The sequence below is a fragment of the Bombus pascuorum genome, chromosome 2 (assembly GCF_905332965.1).
Source record: "Bombus pascuorum chromosome 2, iyBomPasc1.1, whole genome shotgun sequence".
In the NCBI taxonomy this organism is placed as follows: Eukaryota; Metazoa; Arthropoda; class Insecta; order Hymenoptera; family Apidae; genus Bombus; species Bombus pascuorum.
The window spans coordinates 17,911,845-17,937,947 of NC_083489.1; the positions used below are offsets into that span (position 1 = coordinate 17,911,845).

General features: G+C 39.7%; 1 protein-coding gene across 2 annotated transcripts in view; it reads left to right on the forward strand.

Moving 5' to 3' along the window:
• The window catches only part of LOC132916234 (frequenin-2), a 54,326-nt gene that overhangs the window by 19,342 nt on the left and 8,881 nt on the right, over positions 1-26,103 (forward strand). For both annotated transcript variants that reach the window (XM_060976049.1, XM_060976050.1), the window contains exons 3-7: positions 16,870-16,894; positions 17,438-17,486; positions 17,589-17,678; positions 18,397-18,475; positions 18,726-18,814. In XM_060976049.1, the coding sequence (XP_060832032.1) occupies positions 16,870-16,894; positions 17,438-17,486; positions 17,589-17,678; positions 18,397-18,475; positions 18,726-18,814 (332 nt within the window). The remainder of the gene's footprint in view (positions 1-16,869; positions 16,895-17,437; positions 17,487-17,588; positions 17,679-18,396; positions 18,476-18,725; positions 18,815-26,103) is intronic.

Below are 26,103 nucleotides of genomic sequence, written 5' to 3' on the forward strand. Positions count from 1 at the left end.
CAATAACGAATCCACGGTCAACGGGGTAACTCTTTGTTAAACGTAGAATATATTTTGAAGCACAAAGTGACATTCGCTGTGACGCTCGGTATATACTGCACGTAAAAACGATGTGAAAACTCTCCAAGGTGATCGCAAGAATAGAAGACTGATGAAAACTTTCCTCTCCTTACGATCGCGTTCGTTTTGTTGAATATTGGCAGGGGATACCAACAAAATTCCAGCCGCCGTTGCTAGGCAGACCCGCGTAGCAGCGACATTGCTCCTGCCCGGGGTTTGATTCTTAATACAACGTGTATCTCATAATATTGGCACTTCTCTGTTAGGTAAAAACGTCCATTCCGTGACCATGGCTACGTTCAGCGACCAATTGTGTCACCTCGAGCCTAAGCCCACTGTCACAAATCTCGGGCAAACATAATCGGATTGAATCATAACAGCTACATCTAAGTTGTTGCGACCGTTCGCGGAGAGACGCGGTCGCGAGGAAACGCGTCAGCGAGAGTCGTAAATTCTCGCTACGATTCGGCTAATCGACGCCGCGAAGTGGTCGCTCCCCGCGTTTCGTTTAGGATAACCGGGGTGATTTACTGAATGCAACTTATTCTACGATTATAGAATAAATATATATTTGTATCACAATAACACTTACAGATTATATAAGGTGTCGGTTTAAATAGTATCGGAAGTTACCACTAGAATGTTCGAGTTATATCTTATACAATGTGACTGATTTGGACGCGACCGTACAGAGAGTTTTCGACTGCGACTGATCGGTTAGAATGTTAGATTGCGACTTTACGATGCTTCTCAGTGAGTTCGTTGGACTGAGCGATCGTGGTAGACGTGTTGATTGAATTGACGACGAAGACGAACTGACTTGATCGTGACGATGCTGTGTCGGAGGTGAGCTAAGGAAGGGTGTGTCTAACGCACGGCATCATCTGATTTGTTGATGACAGTTTTTGGTTGGAGAAGTGAGGGTAATAGAAATTGTTTCTATTGGTTAGTAAGACTATCGAAGGACTAGGAAGGGTATTAGCCACCCTCGATGGAAAGTTGGGAGTAGGAGGCATCGCACGTGTGAACACTTAGCGTTCACGTGTTTTCCAGACGTTAACCAGAAACCTTAGAAAACGCTTTCGTGGAAAAGTCCTTGTTTGCGATGAAAGACTTTCGCCAGAGTTTTCTGAGATTTATAGTCAGGCTGCGAGTGTTTTCAAGAGTATGCGATAAGGATGTGCGGGCATCTGGCTGCCATCCGTCCGCGATGTGAGGTCCGGCTCAGGTAGAGAGTCGGCCGACGTAACAAAGTTTTATTATTTAATTACAGCTATAATAAATAGTCTAGACTATAGTATTGAGGATCTTCCCAAAAATTCCAAAAGAAAGGCCCCGATGTCCTTTCATCTCCGACATATATATGTATATATATGTATATGTAAAGAAAAACAGGACGATGCGATCGTCTTTACTGAACGTCATTGTGCTGGGCGTCGCGCGTCGTTCCAGTTGCATTTTCCAACTTTAGCGTGCGTATTGTTCGACCATATGCGCTCAACTTTTCCTAGCTATAACCATATTTTCACGGACGTGCGCCTGTCTCGGATTTCTCGCTGTTGGCTTCGAACAACGCAGCTAAATTGGCCGTGGTCGTTACGCTATACTCCGCGAAACACGACACTGTGAGCCTTTAAATCTTGCGCTGCGAAATTCGCTCGCATAACGTTGCTACGTTACGTCCTCTGGCTCGCGATAAATATCGCGTTCGACGTTTCGATGGCTTCAGCTTTTGAAACTTTCGTTCCCTTGCCGCGTCGGCAAACAATGACCTTCGAAAAAAGGTGAACCGCGTTCGTGCACGAGCGCGTTAACGATACGTTTAAACGTTGCAGGTGGCACGACAACGACGACTACAATACTCGTGGAGTTCACACGGTTCTCGCGATTGCGTATTCCCCTCGAGCAATTTACCTCATTTCTTCCTCGGCTGCTGCATACAGTCTGAAGATCCGCGTATTATTTCTTCTTTCGTTTCCAGTTTTATGCTCGTGCGCTGCATTTCGCATTTCCGGTTAGGAATTCTTCCGAAGGCTGCAATCACATCGGCTGTTTTCGATGACGTCCGACTCGGATTTTCGAGCGACCCGGAACTCTTTCGTGGTACTTTGCAGATCGATAGACCTTCCACGCGACGATTTTTCCTGCCCCGTCCGTTTCACATCATAGGATGGCGATTTCATCCCTTGCAGTCGAACGAACTAGTCGTTTTCCTCCTTTTTTCAAGGTCATACCGCGTGTGCCGAGCCGTGGAAACACGAGACGAATTTAGAGACAATTTCAAGTCACCTTTAGCTGCGACCAATGAAATTTCCCAAATTATCATAATCGACGACTTATCAGCTGCCGCGTTTCTGCCTCGAAATGTCTCGAAAGCTCGAGATGGTCAAAGAACGTTGCAAACGTCACATCGTGCGTCGCGTCGACATCGAATGCAATTTATCGAAAGTTCCGTTCTTTCGAATGCCGGCAATCCTCTCGATCAAACACAAAAGAATGAAATAAAAAGGCAAAATCGCATTCGTTTGATGGTCGGTTTATTCTTCATCCAAGATGCTCATTGTATTTTGAAAATTATTTCACGACGCTGGAAAACGGAGGAAGACGGTGTTATACCAGCGACGGCAATATCGGTGAATATTCCAAGCGATCCTCTTCATCTTAGGCGGCTTTCTGAGCAAAACCCTTGCCAGCAATGCCTCTTCTTCGTCTTCTTTGCCTCTTGAACAAGCCGAGGCGAGGATTAGAGAAGTCGGTGCTTCTAGCGGCACGGCGTTTTCTCCTCAAACCCAGAGATTTCCAGCTTTATTACCGGAATGACGACGGGATATGTACGGTATTCAACGGCCCTACAAAGCAACACCAACAAAACATTACCAAATGTAAATAACGAGACGAATGGAACATACGTCATGAAACGTCGCGTTTCGCAAAATAAAGAGAAGTCTTTTAATGAGATAACTCGACTATTTTAATATAAATATGACACGTACGCACTTGTCACGTCGAAGACACGACGAGTGGTGAAATTAAGAAATCATTTGTTTCCTCGCGTCGTTCGAATGATTTCGCGTAAGTTAAAAGTCAAAAATTCAGGCTTCAGATATACTGGCAGAGTTTATTATGGGAATCCAACAGAGTGACGTTTAACAACTAACCAACCGAATAGGGGGATCTGCCCTCTGTGAAAACATCGTTGCATGACCGAACAGGGAGATCTCCCTTTTTCACTTTTGGTTTTCCTTTTTGTTGTTGTTATTATAGGTTATTGTTTACCTGGAATTGTTGCCAATTAATCGCGCCACTTTTTCTGCTTTTATAAAGTACAGTATATTGGGTTGGCAACTATGCTTGCGGATTTTGTCGTTAGGTGGTAGTGGCTTAGTTGCCAATCTAATAGAATAAAAGACACCAATTTAGTGGTGTTACAATTAATGAAAAAGTTACACTATTGGTTATATTATGGTTATTGGATGTATGTGGGTACAAAGGAACGCGTGGGTAAATTGTAAGTATAATTGTAAGTGGGTAATGTGAACTGGTCCAGATCCGCACGTTAGCAGTGTTACCTTAAGACTGAAAAACCCTGAAGCCAACGTTGCATGTGTACCGCTTATGGTTTGTCTTTGAAGCAGTCTTTTGTCTATGCGCTGCCGATGGCTTCAGTGCTTGAGAAAACTAAAGACCAGATATAGAGTTTTCTTAGAAGTGTCGACCACTTCAACAGGTTATGACTAAATGAAGTTATAATCGAACGATAGCACACTGTAAAATGATATTAAAATGCATTATGAATTTTTAATTTCACGTTCTAGTCGTGTTATTTATCTTTAGTCATCTTTGATGTTTTGTATAAACAATATGTGAAATCGTTAAATAAAATCATTAGCGCAAAATATAATTAATCACTTAAATAATTTTTAGACTTCTTTGTTTTTTGTTTTCTCACACTGGGACACTGTCTACGTTGTTGCGTCGCCTGCGGGATGTTCGTTACGCCCCCTTGGTTTTTCTATCGCTAATTTATGGCTCTGTGACACGCTCATATGTTCTTGGAAAATATCGAAGAATGTTAAATTTTTACGGCAAATTTTAAGATTTATCTATCGTTGATATAAATCCGAAATATTATAAAATCAATATTTATTTCCTGCTTTAACGAAATTAATTGGCAAATCTTAACGTTTGATACTGAGCTACGCTAAATGTCAGAAGTTTCGCGTACAGAAGTATAAAAGACACGGACAAAGTGCTTTCGTTTCAACTTGCACGTTGTCGTCGCTCTTTTCCGCTATTATCGACACAAAATGAGTATAAAGAAAGCATTCTAAACTATATATTGTACTATATGCAGCGCGCTTGTACTATTTTTGTCCGTACGTGTGCAACATTGACGCGACACACGTACATACGCGTTGCTCGCACGAAAAAATCTAGTCTAAATCGATACCAATCTCACACACGAATAAATTTAAAAAAACAATGTTTTCACCGAAAATCGCCCCCCTCCCTTAAATTTCTATTGGTTTCGACTGTTTCTTTGAGCGAACGACACGGTCGATTTCTTTCACTCGCTCGTATCCAACAACGTGAACCTTGCTTTTTTCAGTTTGCACTGACTCGAACAGTAATTCATAGAATCTTCCCTTTACGCTCGTTTTATTTCGATAATAGCAGAAAAGCGATAACGTGCAGGTCAAAACAGAAAGACTTGTGATACGGTGCGGGTACGCGTCTCTATGCAACTTGTGACATTTACGGCAGCTTAATAGCAAACGTTAAGACTTGCCAATCAATTTCCGTAAAATATTGATTGCATAATATCTCCGACTTGTACCGACATTGGTCGGTAAATCTGACGATTTGCCGGGTAAACCGAACATTTTCATGTACTTGATCAGTCGAGACACACTCTGTGTGTATTATATTTTTGGTAAGCGCTTTTATTATATTTTATTCAGACACTATAACATTATATCGGACAAATTTTAAAATTTTTAATATACGAGTTACTATCTTTAATTAAAAACTTTTGGTTTCAGGCGATCATATAAATGATTAAAATTTGTTTGATCATCGATATGACCATTATAGACGAGGAGAATTTTATTTCGCTTGCGAATAATTAATTTCGACGAAGCAAGTTTAATTTTGGTTAATAGCAAGCAATATAAACGTCCGGAATTTCTTTTGGTTACCAATAAATATTATCAATAGTCCGAATTTTATTTTAGCTATCGACAATTATTCGTTGGCAAATATTTCTGCTGATTACGTTCGATTATTGATAGTTGTTATCAACATTATCGGTAATTAGTATATGTTCATTGACAACATAAAGAAAATGGATTGTGAAAGGTATATTTTATTAAGCAAAAAAGAAATGCCATGAGAATATATTAAAGAAAGAATAAAATAAAAGATATTGTAGCGCGATAAATTAATAAAACTGTTACAATATCGTTTGTTCTATCATTCCTTTGATATAACATTTTTTTATACCATTCTTTAGCAGAGAATGATAGAACGTACAAGTATCATAAGTAATGAAATTCTTCCATGTTTCCAATGAACACTAATCACGAGTAACGTTAGTAACAGTTGACAATAATAAAATGCAACCAGAGAAAATTCTTGTCGCTGATATTAGTAAGACATAAGGAAAAAGAAGGTTTCGATCATCGATAATGATTATCGTTAACGAAAATAGAATTCTGGCCGTCGATAATAATGCTCACTAACTAAATTATTTTATTGGTTACTCGTAGCGATAATGATTACCGGTAGCGAAAAAGAAAAAAATAGTATCACTCTTATTGTGGTTATTCGTAGTCGGAACAATACAAAAATTGATATCTTTTAATCATTTCATTTTCTGACAAATTTCCCTCAAATTCGTCGATAACCGCCTTCCATTTAAATTGAGATGATTACAACGTGTATGCGTATTTAATAAAGTAACGAGTGAATGAATTTGTAATAGTCAGATGTATTAAAATAAGTGCAAATACAAGTACAGGGATAGCATATGCCGGTAATAATCATCGCTCGCATAATGCTACCAACCGAAGAAAGTGTTAAGGTTATTCAATGTATGTGGAATTAAATAAGGTATTGTAAGTATATATATATTGTAAATATTAAAGTACAAAGTGTCGTTAGGTTTTGTCGTTAGGTGGTAGTGGCTTAGTTGCCAACCTAATTGAATAAAATACACCAATTTAGTGGTGTTAAAATTAATGAAAAAGTTACACTATTGGTTATATTAAGGTTATTGGATGTATGTGGATACAAAGGAACGCGTGGATAAATTGTAAGGTAGAAAAAATATATATATATTGAATATTAAGCTGGTCCAGATCCGCACGCTAGCAATGTTACCCTGAGACTAAAAGAACCCCGAAGCCAACGTCCGACGTGTACCGCTTATGGTCTGTCCTCGACGCATTCTTTTGTCTTTGCGCTATCGATGGCCTCAGCGTTTGAGAAAACTAAAGACCAGATGTAGAGTTTTCTTAGATGTGGCGATCACTTCAATAGAAAGAATAATGATAGTAATGTTATAGGCAGCACCTTCATGCGTTTATATCGACGGACGTTACCATAAAAAGTTAACCTTCTTATGTAACTCTGGCTGAAGATTCCAAGAAACAGCAATAACAATTTATTCAAAGTTCTTTTGCTTCTAGACCTTATAACCGAAAACAATGTTAATATTCAAAGTCACAATAATATGAGTCTCCCTCAGATTTGAATTTTCCGTTTCAACTTGAAACTTTTCCTACAGCCATATGCCGCTACAAAATGAATGTTAATTTTCACTCAATGAATCTCTTCCAAAAATTGTTCAAAATAACTCTTATTGTGAATCTCCGATTTTGTTACGTTACATTTTACACACATCGTATTGTCTCTCGCGTTACGCGAAGAAAGAAGAGACGCGAAAAGCCAGCCGAACCGTTGCCAAAAGCTTCAAGGAAACCCGCTCGAAATAATGTAACCAAATGGATAGGATAAAATGCCGGATATGAAATGAGGGAACGTCGGAGAAAATCGGCAGACGGTTGGAGAATCGAAGAATTCGAGCAGAGGAGCGAGCGCGATATTAAAGAAAAAGAGAGAGAAATGCGAAGACCCTGAGAAATATTCGCGAGCGCGGTTGGTCGAAAAGCAAAGGCGAAAAATAGGGGAAACGACGAAAGGAGGGAAAATGAACATTTAATTGAATTTAATGTAATATACGGAAATAAAGATCGTTGTAGATGATGGAAGGAAAAGGAAGAAGGGGACGTGGGAAAGGGAAACAAATGGACGCGAAGTTTCTAATTAAGGCTTCTTGGCCTCGAACCAATTACGAAGCCTGGCAGATACGCCGTGAGATACACGACGTATCGGCTGGATCGCAACGAAAACCGTCAAGTCCTAACGGTTAGCGTGAAACTTCCTCCGAGCACCTGTGAAAATTGTTCGCTAAAACGATCGAACTAATAAGCTAATTAAGCATTTGGTTCCAGGCTGTTTTCGTCAATGCGTTATCTACGAATTCATTATGCTACTCCTCTCTCGGATAAATATTTGACGTTGCGGATTCGATAAACAACGCGCGTAGTCGTGTAAACTCGGCTAACAGAAACTCGGCAACAGTCACGTTTGTCATCCTTTCTCTTCCTTGCCAACGGTCTTCCAATTTCCGACACGTATTTATTTATTCTACGTAATCGAGCAATTTTTCGTAGATTCTACAGATTCTTCCTTCGTTTCCAACCCGATAAAATCGAGTAGACCAAAGAATCCATCGACCGAAACATCGAATAGCAGAGATTAGAAATCGTCGCGTCGATAATGAGAGCCATCCGCGATGACAACTGCGCTGGAATTTCGAGAATACTTTGCACAGAGAGATCCGAATAAATAGGAGGGAAATCGTAGTAGAGCCGAGCAGCGGGCGATTCTACGTGAGAAAATAAGAAGAGAATTTGAAGAAAACATGTTTTTCTCTGAGGCTTCGTTTCCCAGAAAATCGACTTGCAAGTTTGACAAGTGGACGTAAATTCGGCTAATTCCAGACCGAACGAGAGTGAATAATCAACAGAGGTTTAAACTACACAAGAAAACAAGTGAAAAATATAGAACGACATTTTTTCGTAAGATGCTTCCTTTCCGAGAAAATCGACCTTCAAGTTTGACAAGTGGACGTAAATTCGGCTAATTCCAGACCGAACGAGAGCGAATAATCAACAGAGGTTTAAACTACACAAGAAAACAAGTGAAAAATGTAGAACGAAATTTTCTCATAAGACGCTTCGTTTCCGAGAAAACTAAATTTGAAATTGTTTCACGTGCACGGCAGATCAGTTCGTTTTCAATGAAACGCGTTCAAACTTTGTGTCCTTGAAAACGTGGCCTTCACTGGAAAAATTCTATTGTACATTTTTTACTCGTTTCTGCGTGTATAACAACCTGCTGTCGATTTTTTATTCATATCTGGTCATAATTAACCAAATTGAAATATACTTGACGAATTTTCAGATCCGATTTTCTCAGCAACCAAGCGCGATATACAAAAATGTTATTCCACGTTTTCGACATATTTTTTCGCGCAGAATCACCCTCCGCCTGACTGTATTGCGATTACTTTTACCCAACCGTGTACAGTTGAACAGCGCATGCACTAAAATTGTTAAAAAAAGAGTCGAGCGGATAAACACGCGAACAACATTCGGTGAAAAGCTAGTTAGAAGTTGACCGACACTGTCAGCTGTCGCGTATACGTGGTGGTATAAATTATTCGTTCAGTGTGACGACGCGGTGTACATCGTCGAGCAATAAAGTGACAGCCACGTGGCTGAAATTATCGTTAGCTCGTAATATCTTCCCCATGCTTTATTCTCCAGCCGCTGACGCTTTTCTAGGTGACGTTAGCTCGTCGTTTCGTCTTTTGCACAGGGATAATCCCTTTTTTTATTCAATACGTCGCGTCGTCGACGTATCTCCCACTTTCCCACTGAATTACGGCCTATCATTTCCTCTGTCGACAAGAGAACTCGACGAGCCGGCCTCTTTTTGCTCTAGTTTTTCTTCAATCAGTCGCGAAATCGTATTCCGCAACAAATGCGCTTCTCTTTGTCGATGAAATTTTACCTCGAAGCAGCCGCGATTATACACCTTATTACATCAACGTTATACACTGTGAGACGATTCATGACGCGCGTAATTCACTTTCTCTTCGCCTCATTACACGCTGGTGAGGTTGGAACAGCGCTGTTAAAACGTTCAACGTCCTTTTGCTAAAGGCTTTGGTGGTTTTACACATCTTAAAAAGCGTTTCAAGCTTCACCGGACGTTTTCTTCGTAATTAGCTGTCAAGCTGTGCACGCGTCATAATTAATAGTCAACAGGCAAGAAATACGCGCCGCGCCACCTTGCGACAAGAAGTTCCGTAATATTAAATCTTCTAAAACAATTTTTCCACTTGTGCTTCGTCGTAAGATGTCAGCGGAGAAATCAAATTTCCATTTGTCTTGAATTCAACGTCAAATCGTAGTCGGCTAATTTTCGCTACGCGTCAGCCGGTCGTCCAGAAAATCGATAGTTTTCGTAGTGCTTCCAGCAACGAGTCTCCTGCGCCGGCTGATTACGCTCTTTTTCAACCTTTATTTATTCGTGTATTTATTTATTTATCTAAGGATAAATGGGAACAGGATGAATAAACGTTAAATCTCCATTAACGTGCGAAAGATATAAATAAAGTACAAGAGACGTGTAACAGCATGTAACCTACAAAATTACACGAAGCGAATTTCTAAAGCTACCGATACCAACGCCAAAAACATCGACACACGTGCAGTAAGAGCCCTAGTGGATCTTGAGTAGATCTACTGTGTGTGAATTTACAAGTAAGGAGCCATGGCGGTAGAAAAGATCTGGAGAACCTAAACCATCTAAACGATCTGTTGGTGGCATCAAAATTTATAAGTTGGAGGAGTCGGGGACAAAGAACAACATTACCGCCAAGTTTGTAAAGGAAAAACAAGACAGACTCGACTCTTCTTTTCTCAAGCGATCGTAGATCCGACAAGAACATAATGGGGCCACAGGGTCGAATTTTCTTCACTGCAGCTATTAGGTTGGTAACGGAGTGATTGAGGGTTTTATCATTAGATAGCATTGACAAAATCCTCCATCACTAGGCGCCAACCTTAAATACCGTTCGAACGTGCTGATACTAAAGAACAGCAACGCCCCGCTTGGTAAACTCGTTCATTTTTCAGTCTGTGCCCCTTGCTTTGCTTGTCGCGTGTTCCGTACACAAACAAACTTCATGTCCATTTGGAAAATCTGCAGGTAAGCGAATTAGCAAAAGAGAAAAGTTTGCGAGAGGAAAAAGACCTTGTTCTTCGACTCATGGAGCGTATCATACTCGTGCATTCGGTTCTCAGAGTTTCAATCGCCTTCTCCCTTGCTGTGTCATTACTTTCCACGCGTAACGAGATTTTACGATGTTGAAACTCAACAGGTTTCGATCGTTTCCTATTCACCGTGAAGATGCAAATTTTCGACGTGTGCCTTCTCCGTACATTTCTATCGTATTCGAGGATACAGCAACAGGCAAACACGATCGCGCATCTAATCGCCGCCAGCGATCAAGATCGTCACAGCGATAGCGAAACAACGAAATGAAAAATATATTACGTGCATTTTCCCCTCTCGTTACTCCATTTCCTCGTCGATGAACATCAAGCGTATCGGCGAATCACGAAACCACGAAATAGGACGATAATTCATTTCGCGACCAGAAGCAACTGTATCTCGAATTTATTTGATTCGCGTAGCTTGCGTCGATGATATTCATATACGCTCAACCCTCTTACGACACGGTACACTGAAGACTAACGCGATATTCTTATACAACACGGTTTCGTTACAACGCCAATTTGCAACCAATTAACCGTGTTATACGAGGGTCGACTGTATTTGCAGTTCGTCGAACTTTACAGAGCAGGTCGATTCTGGAAAATGGAACGAAACGCGTACGTTGTCGGACGATAACGACGACAGGAGAACATTTTGTAATCGGATATCGAAACGTCAACGCGCTTTTCCTACCGTGTAATCTGTCAATTACGTCTGTTTTGCGCCACGTTCTCGTCGCTTTCGGCCAGATCACCCGGTATGTAGCAACTCAGTGCTAGCGCTTGGTACGTATGATATGGTGCAACGAAAGGGCATTGCAGCGCGAAAGCACCGAAATGAAAGTATTTCTCGAGCCACGTTGCAGGCAACACTCGTTTCCAGTCTTGTGGAAAGATCTCGGCAGTGAGAGGGACGATAGGAATGAAATTCGAGTAATAAATTGCAGGAATCGAGTGAAACTCAAAGGACTAGAATGAAATAAAATTGCGTAAGTGGCGTTCCGAGCATAATTGCGAGGCGATCCGTTATACGGTACGGAGAGAAGCGAAGAAAAGGTGGAACGCGAGCCGTGTACGAAAACGTGGGTTGGCCTTGTCTCGGTCACTGCGTGCTACCTCGAAAACCAAGCGCAAATTTATCGAAGGTTATAAAAGTCAGTTACGACCAAACCGGCCTACTAGAAACATTATGTATGCGCGATTTATCAAAAGGAAACTTAAATAGTTATCGAAGAAATCGACGATTTTCGTATGGTACGTTGAGATAGCTTAGACCTTCAAAATTATGTATATTTTTTTTCAAACGAATCGACAACGTTCTTTTTTTCCCCTCACGATTGCAACACGCACGAACTACGAGAAATAGTCAACAGCGCCGTGTCACGCTAAACTGTTTGATTAAATCCGACCGAAAATTGGGAAAACGTCATTCTTTTTCGGGTCATCGATCGTCTTTTAACGCGACTGAAATTTCTCTGAGCCATTGCTGTAACGTACGTGCATCCGATAATGTCCATCCACAAATCTAGGTTAGTTTTTCGGCGGCCTACAAACGAAAGAAGCGGGCCACGCATTCAACTTAACCTTCTCCTTTGAGGCACGTTCATTTCCCTTGAAACAACGAATCCGATTTACCTGTCTTTTATTTCTGCTTCTCCTTCGATCCGACCGACATCCTTCGATTCCTCTCATCCATAAGAATTTTCATTTATTGGATTATCGATCGAACGATCGAACTCTCCGTCATTTTCGAATTCTTCCAATTCGTCGAGCTCGGAACGTCGACGTTCCCTTCTTCTCGTGTTGCAGTGGCGCGGGCGCGTCATTTGCAAATAGTTCAGTAACTATTATTATTATTATTACTATTATTATTATTAATCTCTTAGATGCGATTAAATTTTGTGCAGGGCTGTTTCTCTGTACGGTAAAGTTTGACGCGAATTATGCGTAAACGATACAGAACTGCGATGTAGTTCTCTATGCAAATATATTGTGTTCCTCGGCCGTTCGCGGAGAAACGCGATCTCGAAGAAGCGCGTCAAAGGGAGTCGTAAATTCCCATTACGATTCGAATAATCGACGCCACGAATAGATCGATCCCCTATTTCGATTAGGATAATAGGGGTGGTTGAGTGAGTATAACGCTGCGGTTAATAGGTTATAATATATATATATATATATATTTCCAACAACTTTGTACAATAGGTATTTACGCCCTTGCGTAAGGTGTAAGTGTAATAGACGAATGATTGACGGATGAAGACCCGGTATAGTTGATTGTTCTCAGGTTAGAGTTGCTGACTGATTTATGGGCGAGATCAAGTCCGAGTAGATATGTTGATTGTCCTAATGTCGTAGAAATCCGTTCTCGTGTTATTACGGAGGATAAATAATAAATGAAGTGTTATTGTTTATGGGAAAACCTGTTTTTCCATTAGACAAATATCCACTTTCTCCGTAATTTGTACAAGCCTGCAATAAACCTAAGAGTCGTTCTAAGGATTATCGATAAACCAAAAATATTTGCAGGATTAGAGATTAAGTTAATGACATCCAGTTTATGGTGGGGCCTTAGGTTTATTGAGGGTCTGAATAACGGTACCTAGACCCTTGGCGGCCCGACAATGAGGGACGGCACACGGCCATCTTACACGTCGTAACACATTGGAACGAAGTTTTTTTTATAATTAATTTTGTAATTAAATTTGTAATAAATATAAGATAATAAAAAATATAATTTTTTTTTTTTGAAGATATAACGCATATACTTGAACTTGAATAATTTACTTTAATAAGTAATAATACAATTGAGTATGATATATTTTAAAGCACGCTACGACACATAGGCCCACGTCACAATTTTCACACTCACAGCGCGACAGTGTTTTTCAAATTTCTCTTCGTTTTCTATTTTCAAGCGACATTTTCATCAGCTTAAAGATTCTAAAAAATTAGAAGAATACGGATCGGCATGTTAACACGTTCGTCACCACGTCGCACATATCTATGCGACGGGTATACTTCCGTGGGGCCCCGTCACCAAATGATGGCGACGCGCTTCTTGTTCGAGTTAATTAAATATTATATATAGGATATACAACATAAAAATATTAAAAACACATTATACCATACTTTTTATTAATTTATATTCTGCATAATATATTACATTATTCTATATCGTGTGGTATTCGTTAAAACATTCCAAACGCATTTGGGGTGATTTTGGGCACTTCGAAAAATAGTTAGATTCCGTCATCACTACTCTCCTCACTTTCAAATATATTTTCACGCTGTTTATTGAACATTTTGAGGAGGAAAAAATTACTGATGTACGTCTCACAAGTATGCTTCTCGATTAATTGAAAGATCTGAGATATCTGCCATGAGATCCCTCGGAATACTCTAGCTGGATAGCTTATCCCTTTCTCCATTTCAGAAATAAATAATCTTTTCTTTATAATGAATCGAAGGCGATAAACAATGAATCGAAGGGTATAAACAATGAATCGAAGGGGATAAACAATGAATCGAAGGCGATAAACGATGAATTCCTGCTTGTCGCTCTATTTACATTCGGCGTACCGGCGGTCGAATTTGGGCCCCGCTGGAAACTTAGCCGAATCACGCTGGACGACGAACGTGTTAAAGATAGCATCTAATAATGGTATATTTATTTTAACAAAAAGCAACAATTGATATCTGATACTGGCGTATCAAAAACTATATATTCTGTTTGTTAACACTGTTATAAAACGTTGCAAAGACAAAAGAAGTGTGAAGCAAGACAAAGGAAAAGGGTCGTTTAGTTCAAACAATAAGCAAATGAGTGTAGACTGCGCCACTGTAGTCCCATTTGCATGTTTGGCATGCACCCCCTATATAAGAGCGGCCCGAGTCCCAATCCATATCCACTGTCTCGTCTCTACTCGAGGAGAGAGGAAGTCAATCACCTTAGCCAAAAACTGATATACGAGGATTTTTGACGAGAATTTTTGACGAGAATTTTTGACGAGAATTTTTGACGAGAATTTTTGACGAGAATTTTTGACGAGTATTTTTGACGAGGATTTTTGGCGAGACTGTCAGAAGATGGAGATCTTACAACGTACACACGATCTGTTTCAAGAAGGGATTCGTGTCAAAATTGTACGAATCGAGACGCTTACTACCATGTGGGTCCGAATACAAGGATGGTCCAGAATGACAGAAGTACTCAATAGAGAGATGTGGGCGCAGCCCACGGAGCACTTGCCGAGCAGTAGCTTGAGACCAGGCATGCTCGTCGCCGTGCTAGTAAATTTTAGAAGAGCTATTTTCTGGGAGAGAGCTATTATTCTACAACAAACGATGACGGGTTACACCGTTTTTTTAATCGACTGGGGGATAGAAACCCAGCAAACCCTCAGTTCGATTCGTTTTTTGCCACACAAATTTACGACGATGGCACCATGGGCCAGGAAGATTCGCCTACCAGGCGTGCGGGACCAAGCGAACCAAACAGTGAAACATCGTGTGGCCGAACTTATTACCTTGAAGCAACGGACAGGGTATCTGTACGACATCGACCCTTCTCCAGGAGAAGCTATGTCCGCAAGGTTGCTGTTGGATTGGAAACAGGGAGAATCGCCCAGAGATGTGGCAAAATATTGGCTGAAGATGGAATTCCTCGATCCTGAATAATCGCTACACTTGCAAGACTCTTTTTTTGTTTGTTTATATTTATGTATATATTTGTAAATTTTTGTATTTTTGTAAATATATTGGTATTATTATTGAATAAAAACTAATAAAAGCTTAAAAACTTGTAAACGTTGACTTAGTTTTTCTTGCTATTCATTCAAGTTTTACAATATTAAATTTTTTTTTTACTTAGTAAATTATTTACAATTAATTCTCATACAAAATTTTAAATAAATTTCTTTGGCGTGGTACTGTAACTTGGATTATAAAAGTTTATAGTATGTTTGATTCTAGTTGAATCTAATGCTTCAATCTAAGGGGTATTGCCTTCTTAGTCTGTGAATCTGATCCGTCGTGTCAAGTAGTTGGGTAATTTAACTCTTATATTATATCTGCTTCTGAGCTTGGTTATTTTTTCTTTGACTTTGGGTATCTTAAGGTCGCGATGTATTGTTTCGTTGGTAACATACCAAGATGTATCTATTAAGGATCTTAGAGTTTTTCTATGTTGGAGTTGCTCGCTGTTCTCCATAGTTGGACAATATTAAATTTAAAATATCTTTTAAACCAATCATTTTTCTTCTGTAGAGAATTAAAAACTGTATCGAATGGTGTCTAAAAAATGTATCGTACCATTTAGAAAAACAAAGATCACCCTCAAGTCTCGGAGGTGCGTCCACCTATGTAAGATCTGCGACCATCGCCACATGTCCCTCTCGAAATAGGACAAGTTCTATCTGAAACACTTTTTTCGAATAATATACAGTTTGTATTTTACAATATTATTTATCGTAATTCCATGTTATTTCCATACCATATTATTTTATATTTAGATATTCGGTATAAATTCGGTAAAATTTAAAATATGAAATATGAAGCTATTAAGATCTGGATTTCGATTAATGCAAAAATCTTTTCCGATTGTTATCGAGTAGTTAATTATTTGTGACGAGTAAATTTAAACAGATTCATAGCTTTTCATTCAAGCTTTTCCAACGACGATTCCCGTAATTTAATTCTTGCTGATTAATATGTTAATTTTTATCATTTGAACAAATATGAAGCCACTGTCGTGAAACGGTTTGTTCGGAAAGTTCTCTTTCTCTATTTATTTATTTATTCATACGTTCACGCCCTATAGCATCCATACGGATGGTTACAAAAGAAGTAAAAGCTTATCTCGAAAGAACAGAAACCAAATTGCGCCCGAAGGTGTACGAAGTACGGAAAAAGTTACTTTCTTCGCAGTAAAGATTCACGTTTACGATCAGCCGGTTTATACCCAGTTACGTTGGCCATGCAAAGTGCAGCTCGGTTCCCATTTTAGAAAAGGGCGACGTCTAACAGAGGGTGGAGATGTGCTCAAGTTAAATAAGCTACAAGACATCGCGGCTTACAACGCCAGTGAAAAATAAATAATAGATATTTCATTGAACCTAAGAAACACATAAATAATAATTAGCTAACTGTGTATTCAAATTTCCCGCCATCAACGATCCCGAGGATTTTTCTAACAGCAAGTTAACCGAGTGCGCATCTGTAACGAGAGTAGCGAACGTTGCTGCGAAATTCCTCTCGCTTCGACTTCCTTAGTTTCCAATTTCCATTCGAGCTTTGCCCATTCTGTTTGCCGAACACTTTGCCACCAACCTTTGCTCTTCGTTACTGCCTGTAGTCCGCACTCGATTAAAAGCATTTTCGCTCGTTTCTGTTTCAGTTACCGAGAAGGAGATTCGACAATGGTGAGTCAGCGACGATCAAGCGTTTCGACCGGAATCTCGGATCGAACCAGTTCGTCCCGTCGAGATGCTCTATGGAAATCGACGTCACGACGAGTCAATATGTATAAAACCGCGAAGCTTTCGAGGCGCGACAAGCACGTCCAACGGACAATGAGAAGAAAAGATTACACGTACACGTTGCGTTCGGTGGTTTACGAAGCCATCGATGAGACGAAAGCTTTTGAAAATTCCTTGCAAATTTCCTTTAAAACAAGCGTTTGCGTGACCGATATAGGTATTGGGTTGGCAACTAAATTAAATTAAATTTTGTCATTTCATCATTAGACAAAATCCGCAATCACTTAGTTGCCAACTCAATAGAACGCGTAGTTAGATGACGAGAAAGTCAGAGTAACGTTACGTTGATCGGATACGTGGCTATATCTATCCGGCTTTCGTGGTAATGTTTTATCAATCCACTGGTTCGTTCGTGGAACAGAAAAGTGAGATTGGAAGGGGAGCGAGTAAACGTACATTCGATAACTTTGACGATTGTTTGTTTAGGCACAAAGGATTCCTGAAAGACTGTCCCGATGGCCTGCTGACGGAACAGGTATGACCTGGTTTCAGCTGGCACGTTAATTAAACGAAAATCAATATGTACGCCAAGATAAGAGAAAGTTTGAAGATAAGAGTGCCTGTTGCGTGATTTCAGGGTTTCATAAAGATCTACAAGCAGTTCTTTCCACAAGGCGATCCATCGAAATTTGCCACGCTGGTTTTCAGAGTGTTCGACGAGAACAACGTAAGTTCCGTAACGCCTTTTTAATCCGCGCGCTTTAACGTGTTTGTTCGAGTGCTATCGGTAACTCTACTCTATTCTAAGAACCCTACTTTGACCACGAAAATCACAAGCGACGAAGAAGCAAAAACTTATCGTCTCCATTCGAATATATCGCTAGACGAGTCGAGTTCATTTTTCTCAAGCATTTGTGAAATATCGATTTTCTATAAATGGTTTTGACCTATGCACGGTTCCCGTTTCTCACTGTTAAATCAGAATAACTAAACTCGGCCTTAAAAGAGAAGCGAGCAAGAAATTTCGAACAAAGAATATCCATTAATCATTGGTTTATCGATTGATGGTAATTCGTTTTCTTTTTAGATTTCACTTCTTAGATATTCTCGTTGTTTTAGATTTACCGTTAGCCGAATTTCCATGTTTATCATTTCCATACTAAACGACATCACGCGAGCGTTGTTTCCTTAATTTCGCGCTTGTACTACTTCCCGACGCTACGATTTCGCTTTCTCCGAGGCGAACGTCGTTCCGAAACGACGAACGCGATCGGCCAGATTTCACACGCAAGCAATCACCTCGACGATTTGGGTAATTCCGTGATAAATTCGCTACATACAGCGTGCACATGGCTACGAAATTTGTTCAACGATAAAAAGACCGAACCAACGTATCCCGCTTTCGATCCGCTGTAACGCAAATTGCACGAACGATTGTTTTTCAGGACGGCACGATAGAGTTCGAAGAGTTTATAAGGGCGCTGTCGGTAACGTCGCGCGGCAATCTGGACGAGAAACTTCACTGTAAGTAAACACAGCTAATTGGCATCTGAAAAAACTTGACGAATATAACGATAGGCAGCTTCGAATTAAAAGCTTCGAGATCGACGTTTTCAATAACATGCACGACCATGGCAATGATTTATGGCTGAAATGTGTCTCGGAAAATCTTTGGAAATTTCAAAATTCCAGACGTAGGCACTCGAAACGTTGGAATCGCTGCGCCACGTAATCTCGCGGCAGTTACCATATAAGTTCCGTTTCTTATTTTCAGGGGCGTTTCGGCTGTACGACGTGGACAACGACGGTTTCATCACGAGGGAGGAGATGTACAATATCGTCGATGCGATGTACGAGATGGTGGTAGGTACATCACTGTCGCTTTATATCTTCTCGAAGCAGATACTTGCGCGTTGTTCTATCTTTGCCAGCTGGAAAAACGTATCTGGATCGAGCTGCGAACATTTCCCATAACGATCGTCGGCTATATAAATTTATTTCTTTGCCGCATGCGTTGCGAACGTGGACGTTTGATTTGAGGTGGCCGAGAATCGTACTACTTGAACGCAGCGTCGTTTATTACGCGGAACGATTGTTTCGGTTGATCCTACTGCAAGTAGAATACGCGTTACATCAGAAATAAATTAAATTTCGTAATTGCCGCGCCATCCCTTGTTTGATCAAATAAACATAGCCGATAATTATCCGTCGCGCTAACGCGTTGCGTTGTACGCGCGTAGTCGTCGATCGTATACGCGCGGTCGAATAATTACGACGTTGGAGTCGCCGACGCAACGCGCTTTCGACGTGCAAACGCGTGAAACGTCCGCTGAGAAGTTCCACCCATCGGACAGATTGAAGGAACATATTTTTCTGGTCTGATCCGACAACACGATTAATCATACGATTAGCTGATCGAAATTGGTGGAAAATATTGGCCGATCGATAGCCGAATTTCCTCGCGGAACGCCGACGCCGGCGCCACGACGCCAACCACTCGACGTTATCGATAACGTCGGCTTCGCATTGGCGGCAGTAAAGCGGGAAAATTGCAGCTGCGACGCGGATTACGCCGATCGAGAAAGTCATTCCAGCACGCTTCATCGAGCATCAAACTGAGAGTCAGAGATCGTTTTTCGTCTTCTTTGAATTCTGCAAATTCATAATATCCAGAATTGTTATATTCTTATTATATATGTCGGGTTCTCATTATGATTAGGGTTAGGGGCGTGTAATGAATCTTCACTGGAATTAGCCATTGTTGTTATACAATCGAGGTAATGTTGATTAGCACAAGTGTGAGTATTATGGAATTGACAAGTAATCGCGGTGATTAGACACTAATGACAATGGTCTTAGCTTCGATAACGAATCCACGGTCAACGGGATAGCATATAATGTACTTTCCTCCAAAGTCTAAGACTGACTCTTTGTCAGAAACGTGAAGTATTCACTGATCGTAAAGACGCTTTTTTACTCGCTGATGAGATCGCACGACAGAATGTGTTTTCCGTCGCGGTGATGCTGCAGAGGAAAACTATGATGAGGTGTGTCCCAGGGCACGAGATTGTCACGTAAAATTATGCAAAAGAACAACAAAAAAGAATAAAAAAGAAAAGAAACTTTATTTTTCTTCTAACACTTGGTTTTACAATCTACTTCAGAGCTCTAAGCGTGACCTTTTAAGACTGAAGCTCTTATGATTTTTTACTTTCGATCGAATCCGATCGCTTTCTTTTGTTATCCCTCAACATCCCCACCGTCCACGCATTTGCCAGGCGTCCGCGGCCGTTGCCACGCGCTCTTTCTTCTAGAGCCTTCGGTGGAAGGACCGTTGGGATGTTGATGGTTCATTAGGCACTTCAGCGATATACATTGTCGCCGAGTGCCGCCACATCTTTATCTCCGATTTTAAAGTGAGCCGGTCGTGACACTTGTCTGGAGAGCATTGTCGTCTATTTATACTGGTCGGGTGGGGGGGGGGGGGGGTTCCAGAATGTTTGAACTTGACTCCGGTTGACGATTGCACGTACTAGCGATATTGTTTTGTCCAGAGTTCGTTTATTACGTTTTGTGCATCGTACTGTGTTAATCCTCTGTGGCAAAACAATTACATGAGGCATCTTCGAATCGAAACGTCCTATGACGCATGTGCCGCTACAGTTATAAAACGTTGTGAGGGCAAAAGAAATATGAAGCGAGACAAATGAAAAAGATCATTTAGTTCAAAAGGTGAGCGAATAATGAGTCAGTACAGTGAGTCACTATAGTGGCGCATCGTAATCTAAGATGACATCCGCGAAAGCCACTATAGTGGCGCATCGTACCCAAGAGTTTAATACGTAGATCAAATTTCCCCGTTTCTCCATCGAAAATTACATTACCAAACAGAGCAAAGTGGTTTCGTTTCAGGAAGATCCGCCGTGACAAATCTCCTGATGTATCGTCGCTATTTATCAGAGGAGCTTAACAATGATTACCAGGTTGATTCGGTGTATACCGAAAGGCTTGCGACTGAATAAACCATGGTATTCTAATTCGTAAACTGAGAGCCATGGGCTTCGCCGGAAACATCGCCTGGATAGCTAGCTATTTCTCAGGTCGTCACCTGGTTGTTAAATTCTATTATCACTCCTTTAAATCACTTAAGGTTAAGTTGGTGATCCATGAGAATCCCACTTTGGCCCCCTTCTCTTCATTCTCTTTGTCAATAATATGGTAGTGTTATCTCGGATTATCTCCTTGTTATAAATCTCACATCAGAGATAAACATAATTTGTAAATAACATTTATGTTTCATATTTAGAACAACATAAATTGTTAAAATTGGCTGTCAACCATTGCGGTAGTTTTACATCGTTTAATTGCCACAATCGCGATGATATTATTAGGAGGTTAAATGTTCAAACTCTACTCGTTAGGCGAATCATATGCGATACTATGTTCGTATATAAAATTCTTAGAGATTCCACAACTTGTACCGTACGCTTGTGCCGGTGACGATGAAATTGTCCTAAGTTAAGAATGTAGTAGAAATGTATTTAAAATGTAGCTCTTATTGACATTGGGTCTGTTTACATTGTAACGACCTGAAACCATGTTTGCAAAGTACGGTAGAAGTTGAATCATTGGATTGAGTTGATCGTTGCATAATTAAACACAGAATTTAGTTAAGGCGATTGTAAATATTTTGGAACGAAAAATATAATAAGGTAAATGTAATAACGTAAATGTAATCTCCAGAAGAATGCGAAATTACTTACTGTTAAAGCAACATTTACAACTGCAACCGTTTACGACTGTCATAGCTGTTTTAACAGAACGATGAATTTCACTGACTCTGTCCATCACAAAATTGATGTATTTTAGTCGATCTATGGAATCTATAAAATTCTTTTTAGGACGGATTTTATAATTTTCTTATCTTAATCCTTAATTTTATACTCTTTAGCTTCTTCTTCCTAATTGTTACTTGTTATCTTTTTTTCATTTTTATTATTGTTAAAGTAATGATATATAAGGTTTTATTAAATACAAAATTTATATATAACAGAATAACTGTTTTATATGTAACATAACAATTTGAAGTATTAACGAACACCGCTCTATTCTCTTATACATCTCAAACAGAAATGAATTTGTTTTATTGCATATTCATTCATTTGACACTTATGCGATGCACTCGTCTCATGGCGTTCCCTTTGTCTTTCTCTTTTTCGTTCCTCGCTCGTACAATACAGATATAGACACATCTATTTTCTAACAATTACCTTGCGTTTTACTATCTTTCCTTCACTCCACTGTACACTGTATCTTTTCTTTTTCGCTAAAGACATTTTTCTTCCCCGTGAAACTAGTAACAAAGATAAAATATCGAAAGTTTTTGCGTCACGGTAACCTCTTTATCGTTTGTTTTTATGATTAAAACAGGTTGAAATTGTTGAGAATCGTGGATCATAATCGCCGAAATAAATGTACAGGAACACTTAGATTACACTTAGAATTGATATCAAAATAGTTTCAGATTTATTTAATATGTGATTTACAAGATATTCATCGATGCATATTTGCACGCATCTCAGCACTCTCTTTGTCTCGCCATCTTCTATACCACACACTACCAACGAAACAGTTGCATTCATCTGTCTTACGAGACGCTGTGCACGCACATACTCTCACACACTCATACTCATATATGTGTGTCACTACTACGCGGCTAATCTAGTGTAGCACACAAAATTACACACATCTCAATGGAAATCCTTAATCGATGACTTGGACAATCGAAGTGATTTGTTTCTATCTCGAAATGTCATGCTATGCGTTTCTCGCGGAAAATAAAACAATACTCCACTAATGATAACTCCATAAATGATACACTGCCGGATAAACAAAAAACAAAAACTGATTTTGACAGTATTTTTTCCTCCTCGTTATCTTTTACAAATTTGTAGAAAACAACACCTCAAAATCTCTGGATCTCGTTAAAAACCACACAATGAAACGTTTAGAATGACATGTTTACAACGAGATTTCTAAAATATACTCCTTTCTAATCGTGTCATACCTGGAATACGCATTTGAAAAATAGAATTCAGCGCAGTCGAATATCATGAAATTGCTTGAGAGCGTGCGACAGGAATTTCTCACATACATCGTCCTCAAAATTGATAAACCGATACTCAAAACTTGCTATAACTATTACAATAATGTGAACATGCTCATTCCTGAACAGTGTGAAACCATAGCGGACCTGACATTTTTTTTAAGGTCCTCGATCAGTTCGTTGATCGTCTAGAAATTGCTGAACTTTTGAAATTATAAAATTTCGATCGTATCGATAGACTCTGCTCAATTCCGAGCGACGTTAGCGCAAAATCACCGACCTTTTTCATGAGTCGCAGATATTTCTTCCGACAATAATTTGATTGCGTTTCTGATAGATCGAAGTAACCCTTTAAAAATTTAATTTATTAGAATTTTTGTATTTTTGTATTTGCATAGACGAACGATTAGAGTTTTTCGTTGAAATAAAGTCAAAAATTCTCCTCCTTTGAAACATCTACTTTCAGTCAGATGAGAGAAATTGCACGAATCGTGTTAATTAAAGTTAGTGTTCGCTCTTTTATACTTCGTTTCATGCTTCATTAGGTACTCGTTCATCCGACAGCGAAAAGCCTGAGGTGGATAGGTCGTGATAGGTGCGAAGAAACACTTGAATATATTTAACAATATATATTTATTAACATATACTCCGTGTGTATACTATGCGTAGAACTCGCGATTACAAGTTCGACTTCTGGTCGATGCGTAATGATGTACGATACAAGTGCAGATGATGATTGCTTAAGATGTCGAGAAACTCGGATCAATTATTACTGCTAACTACCAACTATCGATTCGGACAGGCGATTGACTTTCCGTCACGATGATGCTACAGAGGAAAACTATGATGAGTTGAGGCTAAGGATACGAAATCATCGGATTCATTGAGGAAAGCCTTGGTTCGGAAAATGAGGGAAATGGACGTTGCTACTATTTGGTTAATTTCTGTGTTGGTGGTTGGAGAAGAATGCTAACCGCCCTTGAAAGGAATTAGTTAGCGGGAAGCACGTGTACGTGAGAAAAGCAGGTTTCCCGTATCTTCCCGCAGTAGCAGGTAATAGATTTAGGGACTGTTAAGACAAAGACTATTTGTTTCTTTGGAGAATCTTAGGTAAACAAATCCTAAGATTTATAACGGAAGCTTAGACTAATTGAAAATATTCTGTGAGGATTATCGACACCTGGCAATCATTTGGGTCTTTGTGTAGCGACAGAAACCGATAGGAAGTTTACTGTCGAATGCCGCTACAAGCCTATGAACAATGAAAAGCTTCTGCGCCTTAAAATTATTTTTGAAATTTCCTTTTCGTTGTTATAAGAGGCTAAGTGTACAATGATTTAAATGCGTCATAATATTTTCTATTTTCTGCACTAATATAGTCAGTATTCATATAAAAATGAATTATATTTTTAGAAAATCTTTTATGTGTCACCTCTTAATTGTAGAGAAAGCTAAATGCGCCATTCGGTTAAACTTGAAAGCACTGCGAGTACTAACTCTGTTTGTCCTTAAATAAATCGTATAAAAACAAAAAATATATTTTTCCAAGATGTTCTTTTCAATTTTATTACAAAAGTGTATTTTACAATGCTCAGAGTAAGAATTGTTTTATAATCGATGATATTTAATATCTATACATTCGTTTGGATATTATATAATTATATATGGAAACGTTGGACGTATCAGTACTATCATCATTTAACGCCAGTAGTAATTTTTTACGGACGAAACTTATTCTCAAATTTTATACTGTTTTATTCCATTGTAACTTTTATTCTATCATATTATACTATATATTATTTAATTATAATTCAATACCATTGCTATGTAGAACACCATACGATAAAAAGTACATTTTTTAATTTTTCCATTTTAAGTATTGTCTACAAGAATACTGCAATTAGCCTGCGAGACAATCGTCGATGAATACTCGTCGCTTACGAATCAATTAATATTTCGATCAGCTAATTCTTGTTTGAGAACCGATCGAGAATTTTCAACGACCATTTGAGTTAAATTTTCGCACGGGCGAGATACAAAAAGTGAGGTCGATACAGGCAATCGTTACTCGACAATAAAATAAAAAGGAAGGAAAAGCGTACTATGCCCACTGACCACTGTTATTTTTCTTATCAGAGTTATCGAGCATACAGCTGGCCATTATTCACCTTTTATTTCAACCCCAGCTTTAAATTATGCGCGCGGTATCCGTATGCTAAGGGCGCGTAGCGAGTAAAAACGCCCGCGTACGGCAACCTGGTCATTTTGGATGAAATCGCGTCTGGCATTTGCCAGGCGCCCAACTCTGTGCTTTCGACCCTATCTCGAGCATTTTTGTCGCCAGTCTACATTAATGACCCTATGTTTCACGGCCAAATTTTATCGTTAAACCATCGAAAATTCACCAGCAGAAATATTTCACGCATTAATAACAATTAATAACTAATATTAATAAAGATTAATAACTAGTCGCCTGGGGCGTATGCAACCGGAACGACAGCTGTGCCACGCGTGAAAGCATCCCCTATCGGTGATCAACGAAACTTCTGCAATTTTTATAGCGTCGAATCTTAGCTTGCGCTTGTGTTTAGCGCACCAACTTTTCCGCCCAACTAACTCGATTCGTTGTGAGTTGATTTTACGAAAGACGAAAAGTTTCTGGTCTACGTGACGCGGAATGCGTGGAGCGATTTATTAAAACGCGACTATATCTAGGAAACGACGGAAACAAACGAAGTTGAGCGTTCGATACGCGAGTTACGCACGTCGACGAAAGAATATGCACTGCGACCGGCGTAATTTTCATTCGCGTTAAACGAAACGGCGAACCTCGAACCCTCCGCAAGGCGGACGCCCGCGAGCTCGAGCTCCGCGAAGAAACTGGGACACCGACAACAAAGAAACATTTTAATCCGATGATTTCTCTTAGCCGACGCGCAACACCGTGTACTATACGCCAGAAATAAACGTTCAGCGCGATATGTTGCGTTTTCTCGTAAAGTACGTTAAATAGCTGCTACGTTAAACTGCTACGGTTAACGTAAAT